The sequence below is a fragment of the Castor canadensis genome, chromosome 6 (genome assembly GCF_047511655.1).
Source record: "Castor canadensis chromosome 6, mCasCan1.hap1v2, whole genome shotgun sequence".
Classification (NCBI taxonomy): domain Eukaryota; kingdom Metazoa; phylum Chordata; class Mammalia; order Rodentia; family Castoridae; genus Castor; species Castor canadensis.
This window is the reverse complement of record NC_133391.1, coordinates 80,253,558-80,280,838: the sequence shown is the minus strand read 5'-3', so window position 1 is coordinate 80,280,838 and position 27,281 is coordinate 80,253,558. Positions and strand designations below refer to the sequence as shown.

The 27,281-nt window shown below is 36.5% G+C and overlaps 1 protein-coding gene across 1 annotated transcript in view; it reads left to right on the top strand.

Annotated features, from left to right (window-relative positions):
* Positions 1-27,281, top strand: part of Ctnna1 (catenin alpha 1) — a 146,790-nt gene that overhangs the window by 42,647 nt on the left and 76,862 nt on the right. Inside the window, exons 4-7 of the mRNA XM_020156099.2 lie at positions 4,405-4,571; positions 5,114-5,233; positions 12,202-12,471; positions 16,114-16,317. Of these exons, the coding sequence (XP_020011688.1) occupies positions 4,405-4,571; positions 5,114-5,233; positions 12,202-12,471; positions 16,114-16,317 (761 nt within the window). The remainder of the gene's footprint in view (positions 1-4,404; positions 4,572-5,113; positions 5,234-12,201; positions 12,472-16,113; positions 16,318-27,281) is intronic.

Genomic DNA, 27,281 nt, shown 5'->3' with positions numbered 1-27,281 from the left:
GGGCATGATGGCATACACCTGTATCTCTAGCACTGGGGAAGCTGAGGCAGGAAGATCATGAGTTTGAGGCCAGCCTGGGCTATACAGCGAGACAATTTTGATAAAAAAATTGTTTATCAGTGGAGCTGAAACACTCAAATTAATTTTTAGAAGTTAGGAGGGCTGGGGTTCTGGTTCAGTGGTAGTGCCTAGCATGCATGAAGCTCTGGGTTCCATACCCAGCAGCTTAAATATGTATATGGAAATATTTGGCAAAAACCTCAAGCCCTATATAATACACCATAGAAAGAATTGCCTACAGTTACTTTTAAGAAAACTTCGTGGGATTCCTTTTCTTTTTTTTAACCTACAAAACTTGTGAAAGTCAATCCAAGGAATGAACATTTAAGATGAAGTTTATATATATATATATATATACATACATACATATTTTTCAATATGTAGCCTAGGCTGGCCTTGAACTTGGAATCCTCTTGCTTCAGCCTCATGAGCGCTGGAGTTATAGGTATGTTCTATCAAGCCCTGCTTGCTTGCTTGTTTGTTTAATAACTAGGAATCCTGAGATGGGAAAATTTTAGGTACTCAGACCTATGGCTTATGTAAAAAGAGGCTAAAATTAAGTTTAGGACAATTGATAAACAAGTTTTCCTGTGATGTTGATTGCCTGCTCCCTTTTTTTGTCCTCTGGCTATTGCCTGGGCAGAACAATAACAACAGAATTAATGAAAGTTTTTGCAGTGAAAATGTGTTTTGATAGTAAAAGCAAAAAGAAAAATAAAAATGACCTAAAATTTTGTAGCTCATAGATGAACTCTCTGGTTAACATTTTTACCTAAATTCTTGCAGTTTATTTTCCCTGGGTAGAAATAAATTATATCTGATTGTATCATTCACATTTTCACTCTTGTGATAATGTAAGATGTTTGGGATCCAGTAAATATATTTTCCTACAACATAATTTTTAGTGGCTGTATAATATCTTCCATTGAATAATATGACTTAAGTGCATTATTTTGCACTTGCAAACTGAAGACTTCTCTTTAAGCTTTCACTCCCACCCTCTACCCCCACCTAGCCTTGAACTTACAGTCCTCTTGCCTCTGCCTTCCAAGTACAAGACTTCTCTTTACTGTTGTCATGGTTAGAGGTTTATTCACTTTTACAATTTTTAAGGAGTATGATAAATAGAATAAAAAATATTTAAAGCGCTGAAGTCTGGCATTGTTAGCAAGTGTGTGATAACTGAGAAGGAAGTTTCCATAGTTAAAGAGAACAAAGAGACTTGAGTAAGGTCATCTGGGAATTGAGGGGAGCCAGAATTCCTGAATTGCCTTGAAGCTGATCCTGAAATGAATAATATTTAAGATGTTGATAACACTTAACTGTTCACCTGGAAGTATCTGTCATTTTAATGTAGGGCTGTTTTTGCTGTTTTGCAAAACACATATCTTTTCTTTTGGATTTGGCAGTTGATAACAAACAATATGTTCTCATAAAATGTTCTCTTTTAGAAACGTGTACCTAAAGGGTCTACAATAGTTGAACCTCCTACCCTGTATTAACTGTAAACAGAAACTGAAAACAATGGCATTGGAGTTGCAGGTACCTACATTGCCACATGGTTTTACCCACATTTTGGATAAGCCACTCAAGATAGCTGATATTATAGAGTTAAAAAAAAAATTATAGGCTGGCAGTGGGGCTCAAGTGATAGAGTGTCTACCTAGCAAGCCTGAAGCCCTGAATTCAAATGCCCATACTAACCCCTCCCCCCTAAATTTTTTCTTAATGTGTGCTAATGTTTTACTTTTTTCATTTTTACAACAAACTGGTAACAATAAATATGTTTAAACTTTGGAAAAAAGAAAATTTAAACCTGAGTTTTATGTATTGAACACATGACAAATATTTTTTTGTTTGTTTGTGGTACTAGGTCTTAAATTCAGGGCCTTCACCTTGAGCCACTCCACCAGCCCAGTTTTCTGTGATAGGGTTTTTCGAGATAGGGTCTCATGAACTATTTGCCCAGGCTGGATTTGAACTGTGATCCTGCTGATCTTTGCCTCTAGTAGCTAGGATTACAGATGTGAGCCACTGGTGCCTGGCTAAAGATATTTTTTAACTGTCATCATTTAAAAACCTTTTTTCTTCAAAAGTATATTGTAGAAAGTGGGTTTTTTGCTTTGTTTTTTTGGTTGTACTGGGTTTGTACTTGCCAGGCCCGGAGTTCTACTTGAGCCATTTAGCCCTTACTATAGAAAGTTAAAAAACAAAAACAGAAAATAATCATTCATCAGGCCATACTATCTTTTGGTAAACTCTTGTCAATATGCTGGTATATGCTGGTGTAGTCCTGTTCCTTCCTGCCTTCTAGCCTCCCTGCCTTCCTGCCTCCCTTCTTGCTTCCCTCCTTCCCAGGTCTCTTTATGTAGCCTAGGCTAGCTCCGAACTGGAGATCCTCCTGCCTTAGCCTTTTGGATGTGTGAAGCACTGTACCCCACACTCCATATTTTAAAATACCATGAAATAATTATTGTTAATATTATGAATCCACATAATGATTGTGATATGTTTTATCTTTCTGAACATATAAGAGAAGACTATGTTAATAGAGCCAGAGAAAACCTTTTAATGAATATATTTTTAAAGAGGTGTTTCTGACCCGACAAATATCTAGGGCTTATCTTTACTGTTAGTACTCTGCAGTGCTTCTAAACCTAATTAATATGAATCTGAGATGAATGTAACTTTTTTTTCTTTTATAAGCTCATATTGTGCAACTAAAGTTGGTAGGAGAAATTTGGTAGGTCTGTTGAAAAATAGACTTCTCTTAAAATCATGGAGGAGATGAGTGAGTTAATGGCCTTTTGGCTTAACCTAAAGTGAACACACTCAGCCAAGGAAGGAAGGGTTTTTGTTTTTGTTTTTTCAGGAATCCAGATATAGTTACCATATAGGCACTGCCAGAAAACTAGTGGACAAGACATAGCCCTTTGTCCTTTACTTGCTTCTAGCTATCAGAAAAGAGGTAGTAATAGGTACCCAAAATTATTATCCATAAAACAAATGACACATATAATTTATATTAATTTCCAAGAATTTTTACAAGTAAATTTTTGAACTCAGTATTGTATATTTTAATAACTGTGGTAAAATTTTGTTTTGTATTTTTAGCTTAACTTTTTGATTAAGATAATACCTATTTATAATAGAAACTTTTTATAAGTATAGAATAATTGAAGAGGCAGATTGTAACCTAGTGGTACCTTTTTTTTTTTTTTGGTTTAGGGGCTTGAACACAGGGCCTCTAAGCCCTCTGTTACTTCTTGCTTGATTATTTTATTTATTTATGATGGAACTAGCGTTTGAGGTCAGAGCTTCATGTTTATAAAGCCAGTGCTCTACTGCTTGAGCCACACCTCCAGTCCATTTTGCTCTGGTTATTTTGGAAATGGGCTCTCTTGAACTGTTTGCCCAGGCTGGCCTTGAACTTTGACCCTCCCAATCTCAGCCTGTTAAGTAGCTAGGATCACAGGTGTGAGCCACTGTGCTTGGCTGTTTGTTTATTTAAATGATCTTGTTATGTAACCTGGACTTACCGTCCTTCAGACTCAGTCTCCCTATTGCTTGAATTATAGACATGTATCACCACACTGGTTTTTTTTTTTTGGATAGGGTCTTGCTATGTTGCCCAAGCTGACTTTGAACTCATGATTCTCTACCTCAGCCACTGAGTACTGTGATACAGGTGTGTTCCATCATGCCCAGATACCATTGTTTTACTCTGAGGGAAATGAACAAGTCAGTTGCTGAACTCTTGAGTTTTCATATATCAGAGTATGTTTGTCTTTGTTAGTTCATATTAGGCAGTTGGGATGGTTAAAGAAGTATGGTGGTCCTACTTAATGGTGTATTTCTGTATTCTGTGAGTGTGAAGTTAAATGATTACATTAGTCTTTTTCACCCATTCACATCGTGGATTTTATTTATTTATTTTTTGATATTTGAACTCAGGGCCACTAGTGTGGTAGGCAAGTGCTCTACCACTTGAACTAAGCCCCTCATCTTTATTTTATTTATTTATTTACTGTTTTTAGGAAATTATATAATCTTTCTGGAAAGGAGTATTATCATTAGGTCAAAGCAAAGAAGTGTTTTTAAAGTCTTTTGTTACATAGGGCCCAGGTTATTTCCTGGATAATATACTTTTATCAGTATTATTTGATGATGCCTGCTTATGTGAGAGTTATGAAACAAACAAATGAAAAATAAGTAACAAACATGAATAAACAAATCTCTGTGTAAAATACATAGAGTTTGAACTATTGTTCTTTTTTTAGAATGTAGATCAATTAGGGTTAATCCCTGCTGATTCTTCTTCTTTTTTTAAACTTTATAAAACAGGAGATTTGATGAAGAGTGCTGCCGGAGAGTTTGCAGATGATCCTTGTTCTTCTGTGAAGCGAGGCAACATGGTTCGGGCAGCCCGAGCTTTACTCTCTGCTGTTACCCGGCTGCTGATTTTGGCTGACATGGCAGATGTCTACAAATTACTTGTTCAGCTGAAAGTTGTAAGTACAGGCCTATGTCTATAATTTGGTCTTTGTATTACTGTTAAGCTGATTCTGGCCATACTTTACTCAGCATTCCTTAGGATTTAGTTTGGTTTTAAACTAGATTAATCTAAATAGACCAGGGTTGTTGTTGTTTTTTTAATTTCCACTTACTCCTCTATTCCAAGTGTGTATGATACAGACTCTACTGTGAGCCAATGTTGTATCTGTTCTAATGAAGAGCTTGTAACAAAGGTATTGTTTTGACTCTTATCTTTTTGCAGTGGTGATTAGACATTTTCTTGTATTAATAGAGTTCTATGATTGAGAAACCAAGACATATTGAATTATCCATTTTTAGATATAGGCCAGTATGCTAATGTCCTTCCCACTTCCTGAAGCACCCATGTACCAGGAAGGCCTTGCTTTCTAAGTTTGGATTAATTACTTTCTGAATAGCTGTTAAAAGGAATAAAATAAAATTCTGTATGTGCAGACCTCTTTATGTATAGACTTTGTGGTTCAGAATTTTTGTTTTTTGGGGGGTTGCGTTTTTATAGGTGGAAGATGGTATCTTGAAACTGAGGAATGCTGGTAATGAACAAGACTTAGGAATACAGTATAAAGCCCTGAAACCAGAAGTAGATAAACTGAACATTATGGCAGCTAAAAGACAACAGGTACAGTCATTATTTGGGGATATTTTAAAGTTTATTATCTAATGGGAAAAACCCATTTTACCTAAGTTTTCTGAAGGGGTTGTTTGTTACTTTCCTCTGTTCATATAGTTCCATTAAAACACTTTAAGAGGTATCTTTTCAGTATTGTGATGTTAACAAAGCTATACTTAGGTTGCATTCATATTATGTTCCTGTTTTGATGAAGGTATTGTCTGGAGAGGTGGTTTGCCTGTGTTATGCTTGTTCAAGAATTAACCTGCATTTAATTCAGATCTTTAAAAAACCTGAACAATTTAAAAGGTAATAAAATTATCTATGTGTCAAAAAGTACAGTGCCCTACCACTGGTCCCATATTTTGTCACTTTTTGTGTGGTTCTTATTAATCATTACTAGTAGTTTCTGTTGTGTGGCATGTGGCTCAGTGTTCTCATTTTTCTCAGCTCCAATAACCCTTTGGTATTTTTGCTTTTGTAGTGCTTTGAAATTCTTCCTGTGCTCTTCCTGTTGTATGCTGTATGTTTTAGGTGTGTTATTTTGCAGGGAGGGTTTGAACTCTGGACTTCATGGTTGCAAAGTAGACACTCTACTGCTTGAACCACACTTCCAGTCCATTTTGCTCTGGTTATTTTGGAGATGGAGTCTCTTGAACTGTTTGCCCAAGCTGTTCTTGAACTGTGATCCTCCTGATCTCAGCCTCCCAATTAGCTAGGATTGTAGGTATGAGCCACTAACATTTGGCCACTTTTAATCCTTAATTTAAAACAATCCCTGGAAAGCTGATTTGTTACTATTGTTAGCCAATACTCATGTTAGGATACTTGGTGATGTAGTACACAGAAAACTCAGCTCCTAGACTGTTGGAACAGTAGGGTTTTAAATTCTCATTAATAAGAAGTCCTAAGTTAGGTTAAGATACTTCTGGGTTAAATATTGTAGCTTTGCCCTTTCATTAGGAATACAGGTTCTTGGGCTGGTGGAGTGGCCCAAGTGGTAGAACACCTGTCTAGGAAGCATGAGGGGCCTAGTTCAAACTTCAGTACCACCAAAAAAAAAAAAAGAATCCAGGTTCTTTTTCAGCAGTGACACCTTCAGTGTCCCCGACACTAGATGGCTGCAGAAACTCTAAATATAATATTTGCACACATCAGTATGTCCAGTGAGGAAAAGAGGGAATTTTTTGCATATGTCTTTATATGCAAACAATCCTGAAGCCCTTAGTAGACTTAACCCTAAATCTAAATTGTATTACATGCCTGTTCCCTTATTTTAAGAGGAAAGAAGTTACCATGAGTAACTCAGAATAATCAAGACAAACCTTTTGCTCTAGGATAAGGGTAGTTTTTTTATTGGGAATACCCAATAAATACTCTTCATAGACAGAAAAAAGTGTAGTTGGAGGTAGGAGTGGGGGAATGGATTGAGTTGTAACCTACTACAACTGCTGTAGACTTTTTTCATTTTAAGGAGAGGTAGTTGTAAATACTATAAGTGTCTAATATATAACAGCCTCAGCCTTCAAGACCTCCTAATTATTTGAGTATATTTATATTAGAATAAAATTAGAGTTGAGGATTAAATTTAATAATATGTGTTCAGTACTTAATATGATGCCAGGCACTAAGGGCCCCCTTCTTCATCCCCCCCAGCCTTTGGTGAGTAGTAGTAGTTTATTGCTCATATTTCAATTTATAAGGTAAGATTATACTAACCGAGTACATATGAAATCTTACTTTTGCATTTCTAGTAGTTAATAATTTTATAGCTAAATTTGCTGTACTGCCTGATAATTTAGTTAGCATGGACTTAGTGTGCTTTTATCATTTATTCTTGTGTTGGCTTAATCTCTGTCATATCATCTATTAGCAGTATTTTTTTTTCCCCTGGGGCTGACTGATCCTGGAAGAACTTGTTTAATAGAATGGTAATTGTAGAAATATGGTACGATGGCCAAATTATGTTTATAATTTATTTTACTTAATATTCTTAATATAAATTCTCATTTGAGTAAGTGAAATAAATGTTAAGTTATATTTAAAAAATAAAATTTGGTGAATGGTACTGCTGTCTTGTAAACCTACTTTGATCTTGGTTTATGAAGACTCACTGTTATTTAGGAAAAGTAGGAACATTTAGACTGACACTATTTTACATCTTTGTAAAATGGTGGGTTGTGTCCATGCTGTTGTTGTGGTGTGGTGCTGGGCATTGAACCCAGGGTCTTGTGCTAGGCATGCACTCTAACTCTGAGCTATAGTCCTATCAGTTTAAAATTACGGAATAAGTAAACATATATTTTGTGTGTATTTGGAGAAGCTTATTTGAAAGTAATGCTGCCTGAGTTTTAATTCTGTGTGCCACGAATCTACTGAGAGCTCCTTGTGTATTAAGAAAAATTAGCAGTAAATGCCAAACATTTTTGAAATAAGTTGTCACAGAAATCTTGGTGTCATTACATACATGCTGGATCATCTTTTTGTCCCTCCATATCTGTTTTCTACCCTTGTTTACCTGTTCTCTGCCCTAGGAACCTAATTTGTCTAGAGGGATTCATAGAATTCTTTGCCATGTGGCTCCTGTTTAGATTTGGCCTGTGGGAGCATAAGCAGGAAATCAGAAGAGCTAGGAGTGGGGAAGCTGAGCTTTTAATTCACAAGCCTCTTCTCTGCTGGTTTCCTTGGGTGACTAAAAGATATTGCACTCTCCACACAATTTGCTCCCTGGGCTGGTGACTGTGTCTGCTTCTTGTCCCCTTGTAGTTTGCACATATCTTCTAGGCAGTTCCAGTTTACCATAGAGCTGTATTCCCAGCTTTGTTTTGCCTAATTCCTTAAGCCTTGGTTTTTTATAAGAAAATCAATTAAGTAAGCTAGTTTGGGGCTCCCGTGAGCCTATTGTTCACAAAATAGCCTTTTTTTAAGACCTGGGTTTTCATGTGTATTTCTATAAGCTAATGTTTTTCGTGGGAATTTAAACTTCTACTCATTTTGTCCTGTTGGAAATTTTATTCCAGGGACTTCCATACTCATCTTCATTTGGGTACTGCCCACTGGTCCCCTTGTCATGTTTCCCTGTACTGTATATTTTCTTTCATTTTTGTATGCTTAGCATCTTGGTCTGTTTTCATTTTTTCTTCTTCTCTAGGCATGTTATGTAACAATTTGTCTCCTCATCGAACCTCTCATCTTTGCAAACAATTTTATTCCTGAAAAGGGAGTATTCACTCAGGTATTTAGATGTAATACATTTATTGGCTCCTTTAGTTGCCCTTGTGTAATTTAACAGTAGCTATCCATTAAGAAAAACCTCATAAGGGCCACAGGCTTTCTGGAATTTACTTTTTTGTTCTTGAAGTTTTTCTAGGATATTGTGTGGTTGTTGAAAGTGATAATAAATAGACAAGTATTTATGTTCCAAATGCTGTTGTAATCTTTTTATAAGCAAATACAATTTAATATTTACAAAATAGTATAAGGCAGTTACTACAACTGCTCACCATTTTAATTTAGATGAAGGAATTGTAGCACAGAGAGGCTAAGTAATCTGATAAAGCTATTCATTTAGTAAGAGGTAGAGCTAGGAATTTAACCTAAACTGTCTGGTTCAAAGACAGGAATTTTGTCTGTTCTAGTTATTCTTATAAGCCCTAGTACCTAGAACATTGCCTAGATTTAGTAGTGCTCAAGAACTATTTTGTTTAATTAGTGAATGCACTACTTACTCTACTGCAGATCAATCCTGGAATGGGATTCTAAATGTAGTTCTAGTCTGTTATTTTCTTGTGCTAAAATATTGTTTGTGACTAGAAGCATTGCATTCTTATTAGCTTCCAGGCTCTACTTTGACTGTATGGGTATCTTAGTTCATTTTCTGTTGTGCTAACTGAATATTGCAGATTGGGTAATTTAAAAGAATAGATGTTTATTGAGCTTAGGGTTCTGGAGGGTGGTATATACAAGGACAAGATGCCAATATTTACTTAGCATCTTACTGGGCTTTCTTACTGCATTGTAATATGTCATAGGGTATCACTTGGCTAGACAGTGCTCTGGTTTCTTCCTCTTTTTATAAAGTCACTAGCGCCATTATGAGGGCCCCACCTTCATGACCTTTTTGAATCCTAATTACCTCCCGAAGGCCTCATCTGCAAATATTATTAACATGACTTTGGAAATTGTTTTCAGCATGTAACCTTTGAGGTGACACACTCAACCATAGGAAAGAGTAAAAATGATTGTAGAGGTAAGGGTGGGCCTGGTTTCTGAAAGGAGGACCACTTCTGCTTCACATTGTTAACTCTGGCTCATCAACATGGTGGAGTGCTTTAATTCAAATTCCTTCTACCTACATATAGAAAGTTTGTTGAAATATTTGGAAGAGCTTAATGATTTTTACTCCTTAGCTAGTCTATAAACTCTGATATGCATGATTATTTTTCTGAAAACTTGAACAGATACATTGGTATGGTAATAAGTAATCTGTTACATTGCTTAATAGCTCAGTAATATGGATTATTCATACTGTGTATCTTCCTCCCCTCCCCCAACCACTGAGGTTTGAACTCAGGGCCTATACCTTGAGTGATGGGGTTTTTTGAGATAGGGTCTCATGAACTCTTTGCCTGGGCTAACTTCTAATGGAGATCATCCTGATCTCTGTCTTCTGTGTAGCTGGGATTACAGTTGTGAGCCACTGGTGAGCTACAGGCACCCGGCCATACTGTGTATCTTGAAAGGGATTCTTTTTATTTATTGTTAATATGATAGTTCTGCCCAGTGAACTGTCCATTTCCTATCCTTTTTTTTTTTTTTTCTTTCCTTTGCTGTACTGAGGTTTGAACCCAGGGACTGATAGCAGACCCTCTAACCACTTGAGCCATAGTCCCGCTCCCCTTCTCCCTTTTGCTTTAGTTATTTTTCAGGTAGGGTCTCATGTTTTTGCCCAGGAGCACCCTCAAACCTCAGTCTTTCTACCTTTGGCTTCCCATGTAGCTGGGATCGCAGATGTTCTCCACCATACCCTGCTTATTAATTGAAGTGGGGTCTTGCTAACTTTTTACCTGGGCTGGCCTGGAACCATGGTGTTTCTGATCCCTGCCTTCTGAGTAACTGAGGTTATAGGCTTGAGCCACCATACCAACCTCCATTTTCCAACCTTTACTTAACAAAAATTTAGTTTCTGTGTGCTAAGGCAAAAGCAGCTCTAAAGAAAGAATATTTTATTTGCTAGACTAATGATATTTAGTTGTCGTTTTCATTATAGATTACAATTTTTCCCCTATACTTGGCAAATAGGTTCTTATAGAGATATGTTATAGTGAACATACAGAACATGTTTACCAGCTATTTAGGCATAATGGTTAACTACAGCCCCTCATTGTAACTTGAGTCCTGAAATGATGACCAGTTGTATAAATCCATAGGCTCCTATTTTTGAGTATTAAGCCTGATGTAATATTTTGGAAAAGTAGAAATTTATCCTACCAGCCCAGGCAGCGGCCTAGGTAAGTCAGATGTTGAATACTTATTCTGGCACCTATTAACTGAATGTGACCATGAGTATCTCTGGAAACCTTTATATGATGCTATGTTAATCTAGGTTGTAAATACTTAGAAGAGCTGATTGCAAAGCATTTTGTAAAACAGAGGACAGTGTAAGCATTTAAAGGCAAATGTCTCCCTCAAAGACTTAGTCCTTGAGATGTCAGTGAAGGCTAGATGTTTAGAAAATGCCCCACAGAACATGTGCACTAGCTATTTAAGCATAATGTTAGCCACAGCCTTGAAACGGTCACTCATTCTTTAAATCCACAGAGTCCTGTTTCTGAATATTTAGCCTAATGTACTGTGCTACAGGGGATTTGGAATGCTGTGTACTGTTATTTGCAAATTCAGGTTCCAAATGAGAAAAGAATTCTGGGAGGAAGAGTAAACTGTCATATAAGTTTTGAATAAAGATGCAAACTCTCAAATACATACTGAGATGAAATTTCTGAAAAAAGAAGCCATTTGGTGTCTCTGCTTAATTAGGAAGTCATCAAGAAGGATGAGCCATTAAATAGTAAGCCAGACTTTCAATTGAATAATTGATTTTGGCCTTTCTAAGTTAGTATTCTCTTGTTTACACATATAATAGTCATTTAAAAATGTTTAAATTTGTACTTTAGTTGGTGACATTAATATTGAAACTCTATGATCACATGTAAATTACTATTGTAATAAATCTAGAGGTCAGAGTAATCACCCAAATTTTCACTCTGGGGACCATCCACATTTACCAAAGTCTTAGCCTTTTTTCTTTCTCTCTTTGAGTATTTTAGTAATGATGGGGTATTGGAAATGTTCCTTTCCAATTTAGTATTATTGGGATTCCTTATTTGTCTCATAGCCTATCCACTCACCTTACAGCATAGCGGCCATCAATTAAAAAAAAAAACCTCAAATCCTTTTAACTTTGGATTATAATTAGGGGGTATAGGAAATTAAAAAGGATATTTTCACTTTAGACCACCTGTGTACAGGATGTTGTAATCATGGATTGAAATGATGGAGCACATGAGCCTCAGCATTGTGGCATAATGGCCTTTGAATTGATTGATTTTACTATGTAAGGAAAGTATGTGTTCCAAAGTGGTCTGGGAGGTGGGAGGGGTAATTGTGTACTCATCTGGGCCCATCCTCAGTTAATTTGTATTGTTCATACATACATGTGGTATATTTTCCCAGATTTCACAAAACTCTTGTAATGAACTTGTGTAACTTATAAATCCTTATACTCTTACTCTGTTTAAATGTGTGTCTGTATGGTCATTATACTAAGTTTTATGCTTCAACTTTTAGTACCTTATTTAGTTCGAGGTGTTTTGCATGCATTATATTATTTATTCCTCAAAATGATAAAAGAGCTACTGTTACTGTTCCATTTGATTAGAATCCACAGAGTCCTCTAATTTCATATTTTATTCTTGTAGGAACTGAAAGATGTGGGCCATCGTGACCAGATGGCTGCAGCTAGAGGAATCCTGCAGAAAAATGTTCCAATCCTCTATACTGCATCTCAGGCATGCCTACAGCACCCTGATGTTGCAGCCTATAAGGCCAACCGGGACTTGATATACAAACAGCTGCAGCAGGCTGTCACAGGCATTTCCAATGCTGCCCAGGCTACTGCATCAGACGATACCTCTCAGCACCAGGGCACTGGAGGAGGAGAACTGGCATACGCACTCAACAACTTTGATGTAAGTTATACTTGAGAAGAAACTTCAGGCTCTTTCTTCATCAACCCTCAAAAGATAGCAGGTTTCTGGGGAAATGGGATCAAGGCTTCTGATGAAAGTTCAGTTTCCACTTAGATTACAAATCTAAGTTGAAAGAAATTGTTTTGAATTATCAGTTCACTTGATTGTAGTTTGACTTAAAGCATTTGCCTTTTTTTATTTTCCCCTCAAGCTTGGGTTAAACTTCCAGATTCTTTCTTTCTTTTCTTTTCTCTCTTCTCTTCTCTTCTCTTCTCTTCTCTTCTCTTCTCTTCTCTTCTCTTCTCTTCTCTTCTCTTCTCTTCTCTTCTCTTCTCTTCTCTTCTCTTCTCTTCTCTTCTCTTCTCTTCTCTTCTCTTCTCTTCTCTTCTCTTCTCTCTCTTCTCTTCTTTTTTTCTTTTCTTTTCTTTTCTTTTTTCTTTCTTGTGACACTGGGGCTTGAACTTAAGCCCTATACCTCGAGTCACTCCACCAGCCCTTTTTTGTGAAGGGTTTGGGGGTCTCACCAACTATTTGCCTGCTGGCTTTGAACTGCAATCCTCCTGATCTCTGCTTCCTGAGCAGCCAGGAATACAGGTGTGAGCCACTGACACCCAGCTACTTCCAGGTTCTTTTATGCAACTTCTATATCAAATGAGGCCATTCTTTATTGAGAATATGAGTCTGGTTAATTTCAACCAAGATTTTGGTTGGGAGATGTGAAGGTATGGGAGATGCAGAAGCAAATATTCATAAGCTTCTCCAGCCCCCCCCCCTCCACCCCCCGCCCCCCAAGCTCATGGTCTAGTCAGAGATACAGACAAATCATACTGACCTTACTTATATGCATAAATATGCTTCTCTTCTTGGTGACTAACTTTGAATCATTAACACAATTAATTAAAGTGGTAGCAGATTTGAAATTAAAATATTTTATTAGCATAATGCCATGAAAATACCTCTTATAGCTGATGCTTGAGAGCTCTTCTGTGTATGTATTGTGTGTGCACAACTGTATTGTTAATTTTTTGGTGGGTTTTGTTTATTTCCTATCCACAGTGTCTCCTGGCTTCCAGTAGATGGGAGCAGCTTAAGATTCCACCCCCCCCTCCCCCCTTTAGAGTCAGGATCTGTCTTCATAACCCAGGTTGGCCTAGAACTCATGATCCTCCTGCCTCAGTCTCCCAGTGCTAAGATTACAGGCACATACTGCTACACCCAACTTTTTGTTTGTTTTAAAGCAAATGTTGGACTAGGGATATAGCTCATTCGTATATTGCTTGCCTAGGATATGCAAGGCCCTGGGTTCAACCCCCAGCACTGCAAAAACAACCAACCTTGCTTCCCCCATCCCTGAAACAAAAAGCAGAAAAAAAAAAAAAAAACTATTGAGCAAACCTTTTTTTCTCTTTTACATTAAAGTAAGGAACACTTGTGTTCTAGGTGGCCAGCATCCTTTCATAATAGGAATGCTTTTGGAGTATAATGGAGTACAGTTTGTATTTTAACAGTTTTCTTTGCCTTTATGTTTTTTGGGTGAGAGGTATATCACTTCTTTACTTGGGCTTGGAAAACTGATCCTTGCTGATAGGCATGGCTGATTTAGGATTTCTTATAACACATAAAGGCAGCATTAAGTCTAAAGACCATGGCATTAGTGCTGTATTTTTACCTAAACACAAAATGACTTTTATAATAAACTCTTAGTTTACATCTTACAGCTTACTAGGACTGTTGGTCCTCCCGTCCCCTCCCCCCCCAATTTGGCAATGTTAGGTACTTGTCTCTTTTGAGGTAATAAGGATGAGATTTTGCCCTAAGTTGCCTTACTTCTTAGGGGGTCACAGTTTCTTCATTTGTAAAGTAAAAGGGTTGTACTAAATGATACCAACCCCTTTATAGTTCTGTGATTCAATTAAACGTCTATGACCATACATTTCTTCCTTTCTGTTGACTAGAAAAATATTTTGTATTTTAAATTTTGTTTGTTTGTTTATTTATTAATTTATTGTGCTGGGGATTGAACCCAGGGCCTTACACATACTAGGTGAGCACTCTACTATTGAGATACATCCCCAGTCTGTACTCAGTTTTAATCAGAAAAATCTTGTAATAACCTAATCTGGAAAGAAAAATTGTCAGTCAAAATGTACATTAATAATAAATTTAAGGTATTGCATGTTCAGTTTGAAAACTGGAGGTCCCTTAAAAGGAAGGTAAGAAATGCTTAGTCATTGAAAAAAGCCAAGCCTTTAATAGAACAAATTTGGTTGCCATTTATGTTGAGATTAATAAGGAAATAATTCCTATAAAGAAAAATCACAGGCTGGGTGTGGTGGGGCATGCCTGTAATCGAAGCTACTTTGGAGGCAGAGATTGGGAGGATCATGGTTTGAGGCAAGACACCCATCTCAGCAAATAAGTTGGGCAGTGGTAGTGCACCCTTGTGTGCTCCAGATACATGGGCGACATAGGAGTATTATAGTCTAAGGTCTGCCTCAGTCAAAAACTTGAGACCCTATCTGAAAAATAACTAAAGGAAAAAAGGGTTTGTGGTGTGGCTCAGCTAGTAGAGCATCTGTCTAGCAAGTACTTGTTCCTGAGTTCAAATCCGTGTTACCAAAATCAAACAAACCTCAGATACTTTAAAGCAAACCTCAGATACTTTCACAGACATTTATCACTATGAGGGGAAATTGTAATCAATGGGAGTTTTTCAGTGGTTGACCTTGAACCTTTAGCTTACTTTTGGTCATACTTCACTCATCAATGGCAAAGCTGGCTTTAAGTGTAGTCAGGGTATAGAAGAATAGACAGAGGAAGGATTTATTCATATTGAGGCAGCAATAACTCACAAAGCAACTTTTTAGGGAAGAGTTGTTATTTTACAGAATACTAGTGGTCTTCCAGGAAAGAAAGTTTCTGATTTAGACATAACAGAATAAGTTTGAGTCTGAATTGTTTATAAATCTCTATTAGATAATATAAAATGAGGAAAATAGATGGAAATTCATTATAAATGTATTTCTTTATGAAACTTTGGAAACAGAGGTCAATATTTTTATATATTTAAGATTTTTTTGTGTGCTTAAAATTCTGTTACATACCAGTTCTATACTCTGCATATAAGAAAGGGGTAACTTTATTTTTCTTAGAAGTCTCATTTGATAATTTGAATTATTATTACTGTACAGGCTAACCCTTAAATGTTAGAATAAATAGTACGAACATGATACATTTGTGTTTGCATTTGTGGTATACCTTACCCAGACGCTGTTTGAGTAGTGCCTTCTTTGAGCAGTCATCTGCAATAGGCAGATGAGATGGCCCTTTATCTGCCAAGAAGAATAGCTTTCTTTTAGCTGTTGTAATTAAGTCTTTTTTTTTTTTTTTTTTTTTTTTTGCAGACTGGGGTTTGAACTCAGGGCCAACACCTTGAACCACTCAAGGTGTGATGGAGTTTTTTGAAATAGAGTCTCACAAACTAGTTGCCTGGGCTGAACTTTAACCTTGATCTTCTTGATTTCTGCCTCCTTTACAGGTGTGAGCCACCAGCACTCAGCTAATTAAATCTTGATATTTCAAATCGACACTTTCCTTACCTTCTTGAAAGGAGCATTAACATCAATAACATTTTCTCTGCAGAAACAAATCATTGTGGACCCCTTGAGCTTCAGTGAGGAGCGCTTTAGGCCTTCGCTAGAGGAACGCCTGGAAAGCATCATTAGTGGGGCTGCCCTGATGGCTGATTCATCCTGCACGCGCGATGACCGGCGTGAGCGAATTGTGGCTGAGTGCAATGCTGTCCGCCAGGCCCTGCAGGACCTACTCTCAGAGTACATGGGCAACGTGAGTGTCAGAAATTTTCTTTGTTCTGAGATATTTATGTCTGATGAGTTTTCTGTATTGGATCTGAGATGTTTTAACTGTTAATATCAAGTGTCCTTGACCCTTGGCTTTTTTAGGTGGGTCAGATTTTTTAAGGAATGGGTAAGTTTTTTAAGTGGCCATTTTCTTCCTTACTTTTTCATTTGGAAAAATTTCATACTTATAAAAGTCATGCAATGAGTCTAGATTGACATTTAACACATAGAAGATGCATGTGTTTGCATAAATATATATACATGTGCACATACATAAACATGTATACATACATGCGTATATGTGTGTACACACATATAATACCTTTTTTTCCTCCGAAACATTTGGAAGTAAGTTGCAGACATTGTGATGCTTTTCACTTGTACATATTTCAGTATGTATCTCCTAAAGATAATTGTCTTTTATACTAATATTGCATTGTCATAACTAGGTAGCCATCTAAATTTGAACAAAAGGGAATGCTGAAAATCTATCTCTTTGATATTCATAGTTTATGAAGTTTTTTTTCTGAACCATACAGAATGTTGTAAAAGTGATACAACATTGCCAGGTAGAACTGTATGACACAAACTCAGTAATGTTTTTGACTTTTTAAGGTTTGTGTTTAAAAACCAGGGTTTATGAAATTTGAAATGTCTTTTCTTTTTATTTATTTATTTTTAATTTTTATTTTATTCATATGTGCATAAAATGTTTGGGTCATTTCTCCCCACTTCCCCTCCCCCTTCCCTTACCCCCCCACCCCCTCCCTCTCTTTTCTTTTTTTTCCCGTAGAAAATACTGTAATTGATTTTCCTCTATTGGCATATGCATTTCTTTTCCTTTCTTTTACATATCTTCCATTCCAGTTATTTAATGTTAACTTAGGGTCACTCCAGACTGTATACGCATTATTTTGCTGTTATAAGGAAAAACAAAATAAATAAAAATTAAAAGTTTAAAGGAAGCCTGGTGCCTGTGGCTCACGCCTATAATCCTAGCTGTCTAGGAGGCAGAGATCAGGAATATTGTGGTTTGAAGCCAGCCCAGGCAAATAGTTCCATGAGATCCTGTCTTGAAAAACCCTTCACAAAAATAGGGCTGGTGGAGTGGCTCAAGGTGAAGGCCCTGAGTTCAAGCCCCAGTAAAGTTTAAAAGAGAAAAGGACAATGAGAATTAGTTGTCATCTCTAGTAGTTTTGTTTTGTATAACATTTTTCAGGAAAAGATCATGGTTCTTATTTGTACATTTGTTAGTGTCTTGTTTGTTCACTTATATGCTGGCATAAGCGAAAGGGTACTGGTGAGTCATAATGGAATTCCTAGGTGAAGATAAATGCCTTCTGTGTTTATCTTGTTTCTACCATATTGTGAAATTAGTGATGTACATTGAATTGTTTTAAGTTACTACCATGTTTCAACTGTAGGCACTCTACCTCAGAAAAATGAGATTAGAGATTTAGTTAAATGGAAGGTAGTTGATAAGTCACAGTGGGAATGTGGTACACATTAAGAAAATCCATATCTATAATTATAAATTAGAAAATGTGGAAAAATGGATAGGTTGAAGAATGGTTTACAATGTTGGAGTCTAAATGGGAACAAAGACTCATGATACATATGTGGATCAGTCATTTGCAGGAAGTGTCAAATGTGGTTGTAATTATGAAACCACTTTGAAAACAGCCTTTGGTGGGAGAGAGGGTGTGGTAAATCTTTCTAACCAATCTGCAAGATATCCATTGAGTCCTGGGTTGTTCAGATTCTCTGGCCATTCACCCCTGGTAGCCTTCTGTTTTCTCCTTTGACTGTCATACAAATAGTAGTACTTTCTATTCATGGTTTTGGTATAGGAAAATGTGTGGAAATACTCATTTATTCTGAGACAGGGAGACCATAATACAGCATTTATAAGTGGAAACTAGAACAATGCTTGATGTTAGGCTTAAATTTAAGTATTGTGGCAGGGGTCTTAAAGGAAATTTCTTGCTTCAGAAATTTCTCCTAAAGGTAAAAGTCTTCTCCCTTCTCCCCCCGCCCCCCTTTTTTTTGCTTGCCCTCAAAAGTCATTGGTTTCCTTTTATTGACTCTTTTAAAGCGAACAGGCTCAGTCTTGTCAAGTGGCAATGAAGGGTGGATAAAGGGGAAAGGCAGTGGAGCATATTTGAAGGAAGCTCAGAATGGTAAAAGGGCTGAAGAATCAGAAGCAACAGGAGATAGATTTTTGCTATTTATGAAAAGTTTAGAAATACTTTAGAATTTCTAGTGACAGTCACAACTGGCCATCTTTGCCTGTCACTGAGTTTTTTTTTTTTTTTTTTTTTTGTGGTACTGGGGATTGAACTCAGGGCCTCATGCATGCAAGGCAAACACTAAACCACTAAGCTATATCCCCAGCCCTGTCGCTGAGTTTTTACTGAGTGTGTGTAACATGAAAAACAGTGTTCTGGGTGCATTGTAAGAAGAAGAGTGAGGCTCTGATCATTTCTGGAACAGAGTCTCTACAAGGAGTTGAATGGCAGTGGCATGATAGGTACAATTAAAATTGCATGGTAATTATAAGGAGAATGAGATTAGGCTGGGAAATCCTGGAAGATTTGTTTTATATTCTTTTGGTTAAAATCTACCTTGGTTAAAAAAAAAAAAAGTTCACTTTAACTTTTGATTATTTCTGTTGAAAAATCCTAGTGCAGGTTGTTCTCATTCTTACTCTAGAGATGATGTACTTTCAGTCTATTAAAAGTGTGTACCTTTCCTAACAAACTTTACTATCACTTTTGCTATTTAAAAAACCAAAGAAAAATAGTAGCCAAGTAATCATAGTAATAGAAACAACCTACATTATTTAAAACGTGTTCCTTACACATAACTGTGTAGACCAAGTGGTAAAGTCTAGAAAGGCTTACTTGTTTTTACCTTTTTAATTCGCTAGATTCTCTAGATTCTCTCATTAATTTAATCTTTTTGCTTGTTTTTTGGCAGTACTGGAGTTTGAACTTATGGCCCCCAGCTTGCTAGGCAGACACTGTCCCACTTGAACCGCAGCCCAGCCCTTTTTGCTTTGGTTATTTTTCAGGTAGGGTCTTGAGTTTTTGCCCAGACTGGCCTCAACACGATCCTTCTATCTGTAGCTTCTGAGATACAGACATGTACCACCACACCCAGCTTTTTAGTTGAGATAGGGTCTTGCTAACATTTTGCCCTTGCTGGGCCAGCTTTGAATAGTGGTCTTCCTCATTGCTGCCTCCTGAGTAGCTGGGGTTACAGGCTTGAGCCACCACACCCAGATAATGCAATCGGTTTTGTAGATACACATATTGTCATACTGTCTTGAGACTTCCTTCTTCCTCCTTATGTTGTCAGTTACTGAGTTCCACTGGTTTTTCCTTTAAGGCAGTAATTCGTAACTTTGAATTCCCATTAGAGCCCTGGAGTACTTTAAAAATAATCTGTTGTATCCAGGTTGTAATTTCCTTCCCATCTTTTATGTCTAAATTGTTCTTTCTTCAAGGGCCCTTCTCCCATCCCTTTGCTGAAGGCAGTTTCAAACTGTGTCACCCAACATTATTTCTTTGGTATTTGAAGTTTTGCACCTAATTGAATATTTCCTTGAATTGTTGCTTAATTGTGTTTCTTTTATCCATGTAATTTCTGGAAGTAGGTTTTAAGCTTTTGGAAGACTGAATTATTTAAAAACATTCTGTTATTGTCTATTATAATGCTAGAAGAAGTACTTAGTAAAAGCTTGCTTAATGAACTCATGATGACTTGGGAGAATGAATAAAATGAACAATTTTAGATATTCATGGTGCTAGGGATACATTAGTCTGAAAAAAAAAAGCCCCAAAGATCTTGCCCTTTTGGCAGTACTGGGGTTTGAACTCAGGGCCTCACACTTGCTAGGCAGGTGTTCTTCCATCTGAGCCACTCCACTAGCTCTAGATCTTGCCCTTTTGGGCCTTTTCATTTTCAGGGGGTGTATACCTATACTTCCTGAAGATCTTTCGGTGTGCATATGACATTTTTAGAAAAAAATTAAACCAAATACTATGAAATAAGCAATTAGATCAGAGTAGAGTCAAATTTAATTCATCAGATGAATGCCATATTCCCTCTTAAGGGTCCAAGGATCAGGATGCCTCAGCCTTAATGTTCCTGTTTATATTTTGCTTTGCAAAGTTGGAGGGTAGACAGGTAGTCTTGGCTATAAGAGACAGATATTGATGTAAAAGTACTGCATTTGACCCCAACTTAACATTATAGAGGTATTGTGACCTTTTAGTGGATTCTTGTTCTACAAATGCTCGGTTTCCTTGAAACAAAATGTGTTTATTGTGGTTATGTTTAATTTGCTTCCGATCTGTCAGCCTAAAGTTACTGAAGGTTCTAGGGCAAGAAAAACAGCTTTCTTTTTTTGGTGGGGGGGCGTAGTGGGAGGGGGTCAGTACTAGGTATTGGATTCAGGGCCTCATGCTTGTTTGCATGCAGGTGCTCTGTCACTTGAGCCACTTCGCCAGCCCTTTTATTTGTGTTGAGTATTTTTGAGACAGGGTCTTGTGAACTATTTCCCTGGGCTGGTTTGAATCATGATCCTCCTGATTCTGCCTGAGCAGCTAGGATTACAGATGTGAGCCACTGGCCCAGACTATCTCATTTAATTTTGAAAACAGCCCAGTGAAGTAGGAGATGGTGTTCTCATTTTAAAAAAGAGAAAGCAGAGGTAGAGATGAAGCTATCTAAAGTCACACAACCACCAAATAGTGAATTTGCGATTTAGACCCAGTTCCAAAACCTTGTTTTCGCCAAACCAGCTAATGTTCTTGGAGAATAGTAGTATATATTCATTACCTTTCCTTTGTAACATTTTTTGCTTCAAAGGAACAACTTAATAGAATGTGTCATGTGTCTTAGGTTCAGGTTAAAAAAGAAGAAGCAAGCCTTCTCTTGTCAACGGAGGATGGATGCGGGGGCTTCCACAGGTTCCCAGTTTCCACACAGAATCACAGGTCTTTGACATCCACAAACATTGAAAAGCATTTCAAGGTGTCTCACAACAAGGAGTGTCACACAGTGAAAGTTTTAGCAAGGATTTATTTTAGTATAACAGGATAAAGTATAGACAAAGGAGGGGGAGAAAAAGAGAAACTTCCTTTTGCCCACACAGGAAATAAGAGCAAAGACTCAAAATGCTGGTCCCCAACTTTTAGTTTTATAGTGGAGAGCTGGGGGAATACACATGGTCAAAGTTAATGGATCCAGTGGATCAAATGGCTGACAGGAAGGAGTCATCCTCCATATCACACCCTAAATAAGAGACAATAGGATGCTTTAGAACTTTCTTTCCTAGACATGATGATTTCTCCACCCATCCACGAATCTTTGTACCTTGTTAACATCTCAAAGAGGAAAGCCTAAGCAGGTAGCTCCTCTTGTCTCCTAGTTTCTGTAACTAAGCATCTAAAGGATGGGAGGTGGCCAGCTGCTCTGGCTCTCCTTGTTCCAAGGTCAGAGTCTGGCCTTTTAAATATTACCTAAAATATAATTTCCCTTTTTCCTCATCTCTGTCTTGCCTCACTCTTACCCTCTCCTCTCGTATGCGGCATGCATACTATCCCAGGTATTTCTCTGTAGCATTGTAAAGTTTAATTTCTTTGAGGGGAATTTAGTAAATATAATTGGTGCTTCAGAAAGGTCTTGATCTTGTCCTGTTTAAACAAAGAACTATAAGGATTTTCTTTGGGCGAGGGTGTACTTCCTTTACAATTAGTCCTTATCTTTGTTTTGAACTCCAAGAAGCTTAATTTGTATTTCTTTATTCTTGAAATTGGAGTTTTAGGCAGAAGAAAGTAGCACCTTTTAGGATAAGGATGGTAGGGGATGATGTTTTTTAAGGTTATAACTTATCTTTGTTTTTAGTGGGTGTAGGGTCTCAAAAAAAGAATGCAGTAACTGGATATTTTGGGAGAATTGGACTGGACATATATTTAAGTAGTTGCATTATGTTTATATATCAGATAGAAAATTCGATTTGGTAATGGTTTGATATGGAATGTATGAATAGTATGCAGTTAATGTTTCAAAGATCACAGATGCTAATCCCTTCTGCAAATGCTTTCCTGGAATCACTTCAGCATAGCCAGAGCTTCCCAACCTTTGAAGAACTCTGCGAAGAAGTTGTTACTGCATTATTTTGTGGCTACATTTTCTTATCTTCAAAATTGGAATTGCTTATTTTTTCTGATTATAAAAGATCTGTGTTCATTATAGTCTGTATTCTTACTCATTTTTGTATATAGCAATTCAGACAATATAACTTCATTTTAAAAACATTGTAGGTAAAGATTATCCATACCATTACACTGTTTACCATGTGCCAGCATTGTGCAAAGAGACAAACATTATTACCTGTTTTATTGCTATAACAGTCCTATTGAGAAATTACTTGCTTAAAGATACTTATACATACAGATGTGATTTGAACTCAAGATATATCTGAGCTCCTAATAATTGTGTCATTGTACATCTTTCCAAGTCAACAAATAGGATTTCATGTCATCTTTCTTGGTGGCAGAGTTTTTTGCCAAGATAAAATATCCCAGAACCAAAATTAAACACTGAAATTTACATTTCAGTATTAAATTTCTGAAGTTAGGTACTTTAGACTAAATAAGATTGATCCATTTCTCATATAGGTGCTTGAAGTGATTAGAGCAAAAAAGATTTTTAGAGTATCTTCCCATCCTAGACTCCTGGTGTTACATGAGTGTCACAGGTACTAAAATTGGCTCATTGTGTAGCTACAGGGGTAGCTGCCTTCTGTCAGAGGTGCTTGCAAGGACTTGTCCAGTAGCCCTGTATATAAGATCACTTCTTTAAAACCTCTCGGCTTTGGTAACTTTTGTGAGGTCTTGCACAGGTGAGTCCATCTGGATTTTGACAGCTTTCCCCTCTTGTCTCCAAACTGTCTGAAGAGTCTCCTCTTAAGATTTTGTCAATTAACCATTCTGGTTAATGAGAATCCCTTGGTGCAGGAAAGCTTTTCCTGGATGTTCTCAGCATTGGAGGGGAAGCTTTGGGTAGGTCAGGTGGGAATCAGTGCCAATTAAGACCCATTTAGCCAAATTATAAGCAAAAAGGTTTAGCAGGGGGCTTACCTGGCATCCATTTTTAGTTTTGTCTGGACTATAGAATGTATCCTGACAACTTATAAGTGTTGCAGAATGTCAACAGACAACAGTTAAAGGTTTAGAAAAAAGCCAGAAAAGCAAATATCTAGAAGGCAGACTCAATTGAAAAATAGGTACTGGGTAGAGTCATATTTGGGGTTTAATTGCAAATACTCCCAAAGAAGGACCCAGACTGAGAATGAAAAGACTCAGAATATCCATTGTTAAAATACTGAAAAGTAGTTTGGGAATTGTCAGAACATTTAGTTATTTCCATTGCAGACTGCATTTTTTAGGAAAAAATTATGACTGACAGTATTAAAAACAGCAGCACTGAATGCTCCCTATTACAATTGGGAACACATAGACACAGCTTGCAAAAGTCTAGCATCGTTAACTTTAGATCTCTTACAAGTTAGGGGGCCAATGCCTGTGATCTCAGATAGCCTTATTTTCTAATGTACAAATACATTTCATATATGTATATATGGTAATACTTATTTGACTAAAACTAATATAGGCCACGATTGCCCAAATGGTAAGGTTTTTCTGAATGTTTCTGAATTATGAACAGCACACCTGCCAAAAGTCTCATTAGCCATTTTATATGTCAAAGGTTTAGATGCAACACTTTTGGATTAAAGAACTTTAGCTGGTCAGTTAAATGTAACACTTTTGGATAAAAGATAGCTTTAGCTCATCATTTTACATAAACTGACATTTTAAACTTTGTAAATGTTTGTACCATGTTTAGATAAAGTATAGAGACAGAACACAGTTAATAAGGTGGTCATTTAAGAGACCTTTGCATGAGCAAATAGTTTTATTTATAGTTTGCTGGGACACAATTTGAGAAAAACTAGCTAGGGTTATTCTGGGGTAATCATGATGGTTACAACTTAAGAGGACTATAGTCATGTTAAGCTGAGTCCATAGAACAGCTAACAATAAAGGCCGGTTTGAGCCATGTGTATGTGTATGCATGATGTCATGTTTGATGTACTCCTAAAACTATGAAGTAGTGCTGTACATGTACAAATTGGTATTATTTTAAGAAAATATAATATAGTTCTTTTCTGACTCAAAGTCACCTTTACTTTCTCTGCAAACTTGTCATGTGTTGCTAATGATTCATTTAAACCATGATTGTTTAAATGGAGCAAAGTTATGGTTTGAGGAGACTTTTATCTGGAATGTCCACATATGACAAATAGGTAAAACTAAACACTTATCAGTGACAGCTTTCTACCATAATTTTTTTTGGCCATTAATTTTAAAAGTGTTAGTTTTTAGAGGACTTAAGGCAGAAATTGAAACTCATTGTGACTATGGCAGTGTAAGATTAATCAAATTCAATTTGTATTAATCTTAATTTGTATTGTTTTTGCCTTCAAATTAACCATAATGCTGTTTTTTGGGTTTTTTTTTTGTCCTTGCCCATTAGATATAGTTCAATTTAGAGATGCTGTTTAGATGCTTTTAGTGGCAGGTAATTCAGGTTCTATCCTGAGTTTCCAAAATGTCTTTGCCAAGGACAGTAATTGATAGATCCCTGTCTGCCAGGAAATTTCTTCCTCTTTGACTTTAGGCCTGCTCTGTTGAAAGTTGCCTCTTGGGTTGACATATTTCTTAGTCAGAATTAAAATTAGAAGAATAAGAATCTGTGGGATGTAATATTTTCCTCTTCTGAGTGTATGTTCTTATTCTTTATTTTGAGTTGTCTTTGTTTATATCTGGAGGCTGCTAATTAAGTGCTACTTGCCAGTCCCTAAGTAGCTTATGTATTTTAAAGTATAATTTTGGATATATAGAACCAAAGACTGTTGTTGAGACCATTTTTATGTGGTCATTCTGTAAAAATGGCATTAGGATCTTTTCATAATTGCACGGTTTAAAAACTTAAAGGAAGATACTTCTTTTGAGTTGGTTTATGCTTACATAACATCAGGTCAGTAAGTTTTTATAAGTGTTATTTTCAGATATGTTGAAATGATTGGTCTCTTTCTCTGGTTTTATTCTAATTATACATATTTGGTACCTATGAAGTAGAATGCAGTGTGACATCTTTTTATCATGGCTAATTATCTTTTAAATTTAACTCTGAACATATAAGACTTGAATTACTTCTCTGCTTTGAACAAGAATTGTTGGTTTTATGGATTCAAATACTAAAGTTATAGAAATGAAAAGATTTATGTTTTGGCTTATTCTTATGTCTGTATGAACATTTCTTAGCATTTCCTGGTATAAAATGACAAGAAATATTTTATATGGAAAATCTTAAATATTTTACTGACAATACTCAAATGTAATTGTTAAAAGTCATACTTAGTTAGATGTGATGGTACACATCTATAAATAATCCCAGCACTTGGAAGGCAGAGGCAGGAGGATTGTGAAGTCAAGACCAGCCTAGGTTGCATTGTGAGACACTGTCTCAAAACAAAACTCATATTAAATACACTTGTTCCTGGGAAGCAGAATATATGTAATTGTTTATGTTGCTAAAAATAAAGATAGGTAATGCTTCTATATATGGAAATCTTGTTTTCAAAAGGCAGTCATCCATATATACCCTTATTTAGATTTAGTGATTTCTGTTGGGATAAAGAATCTCCTCCCTCCTTTTCAAAGTTGATTTTTCTTAGACCATTATATAGAGGAAATGGACTCAAAGCCTTAGAAAGACATTTGTTGGGTTTTTCTTTTTCAAAGCAATTGAAATTTTGTACTATCCAGAAAAACCCAATTTTTAAAATTAAAAATTTTAATCACAGTTGTTTTTAAATTGATTCCATTGGTTAACTTACTTGTTGTCTATAGCTTTTATGTTGGCAAACTGTAGAGACTGAAAGCACACTGTTCTTTTTGACCTGTTCTTTCTGTCCTGTGCAAAATTAACCATTTTCTTAAAACCACTCTGAATCAAGAATCACATTAATTTTAGGGTTATGATTATAAAATGACAATAACTGTGTTTTGGAATTAGGGTTTTGATTGAAATTTTTCTTTCACCTTCAAGATTTGTAAGCATCGAACATCCAGATATGGACCATGGACCTTGTGTTTAGGGGGGATGGTACATGTATAATTCCTTATAAAGACACATGATTTATTAGATTTGTTTTAAAATATTGCAAGAAATAAAACTAACGGAATAAGATGATAAATGAAACAAGAAAGCAATTAAACATTCTCAGTCCTCTTGGATGTGTTTTGAATATCCCATAATAAAAAGTTAAGAAAAAATATCTCTTATCATTATTATAGCTAATTGAGCTAGGTGTTAGTCACCATGTTAGATGTTTAAAGATACAGTTATTGCCCTTTTTTTATTCTTTGGAAGGCATTTGTCTATTTGCAACTCCTGGCAGACCTTGTTTTATCCCTGCTAGCTTCCTAGTCCTTGGTTCATAGGCTAGCTAGTACCTAAGATCTCTCAATTGAATTGTCTTGGGAATTTGTGTGGGTAAATAATAGGAAAACGATGCAACTTTTAGCAGTAGGCACGGAGTGGGGGGAGCATAATGCCATTATGCAGAGTATAGGTCACTCACAGGATTTGTGAGTGAGCAGCACCATGAATAGAGAGGCAGTGAAAAGACCAGGTATTTGAGGTTGGGGAAGGGTATACCCAGCTAAGAGAAGTGCCGTGGGCTTTTTGTATGGCTTACTCTTGAGGCCAGTTGCCCAGTTGTACTTGGGCTCTTCTGGATATGTGATCTTGAAGTAAACTGTGTCACTAAATTTGGATTAGTTTTCCAAAAAAAGAATACATACACTGTAG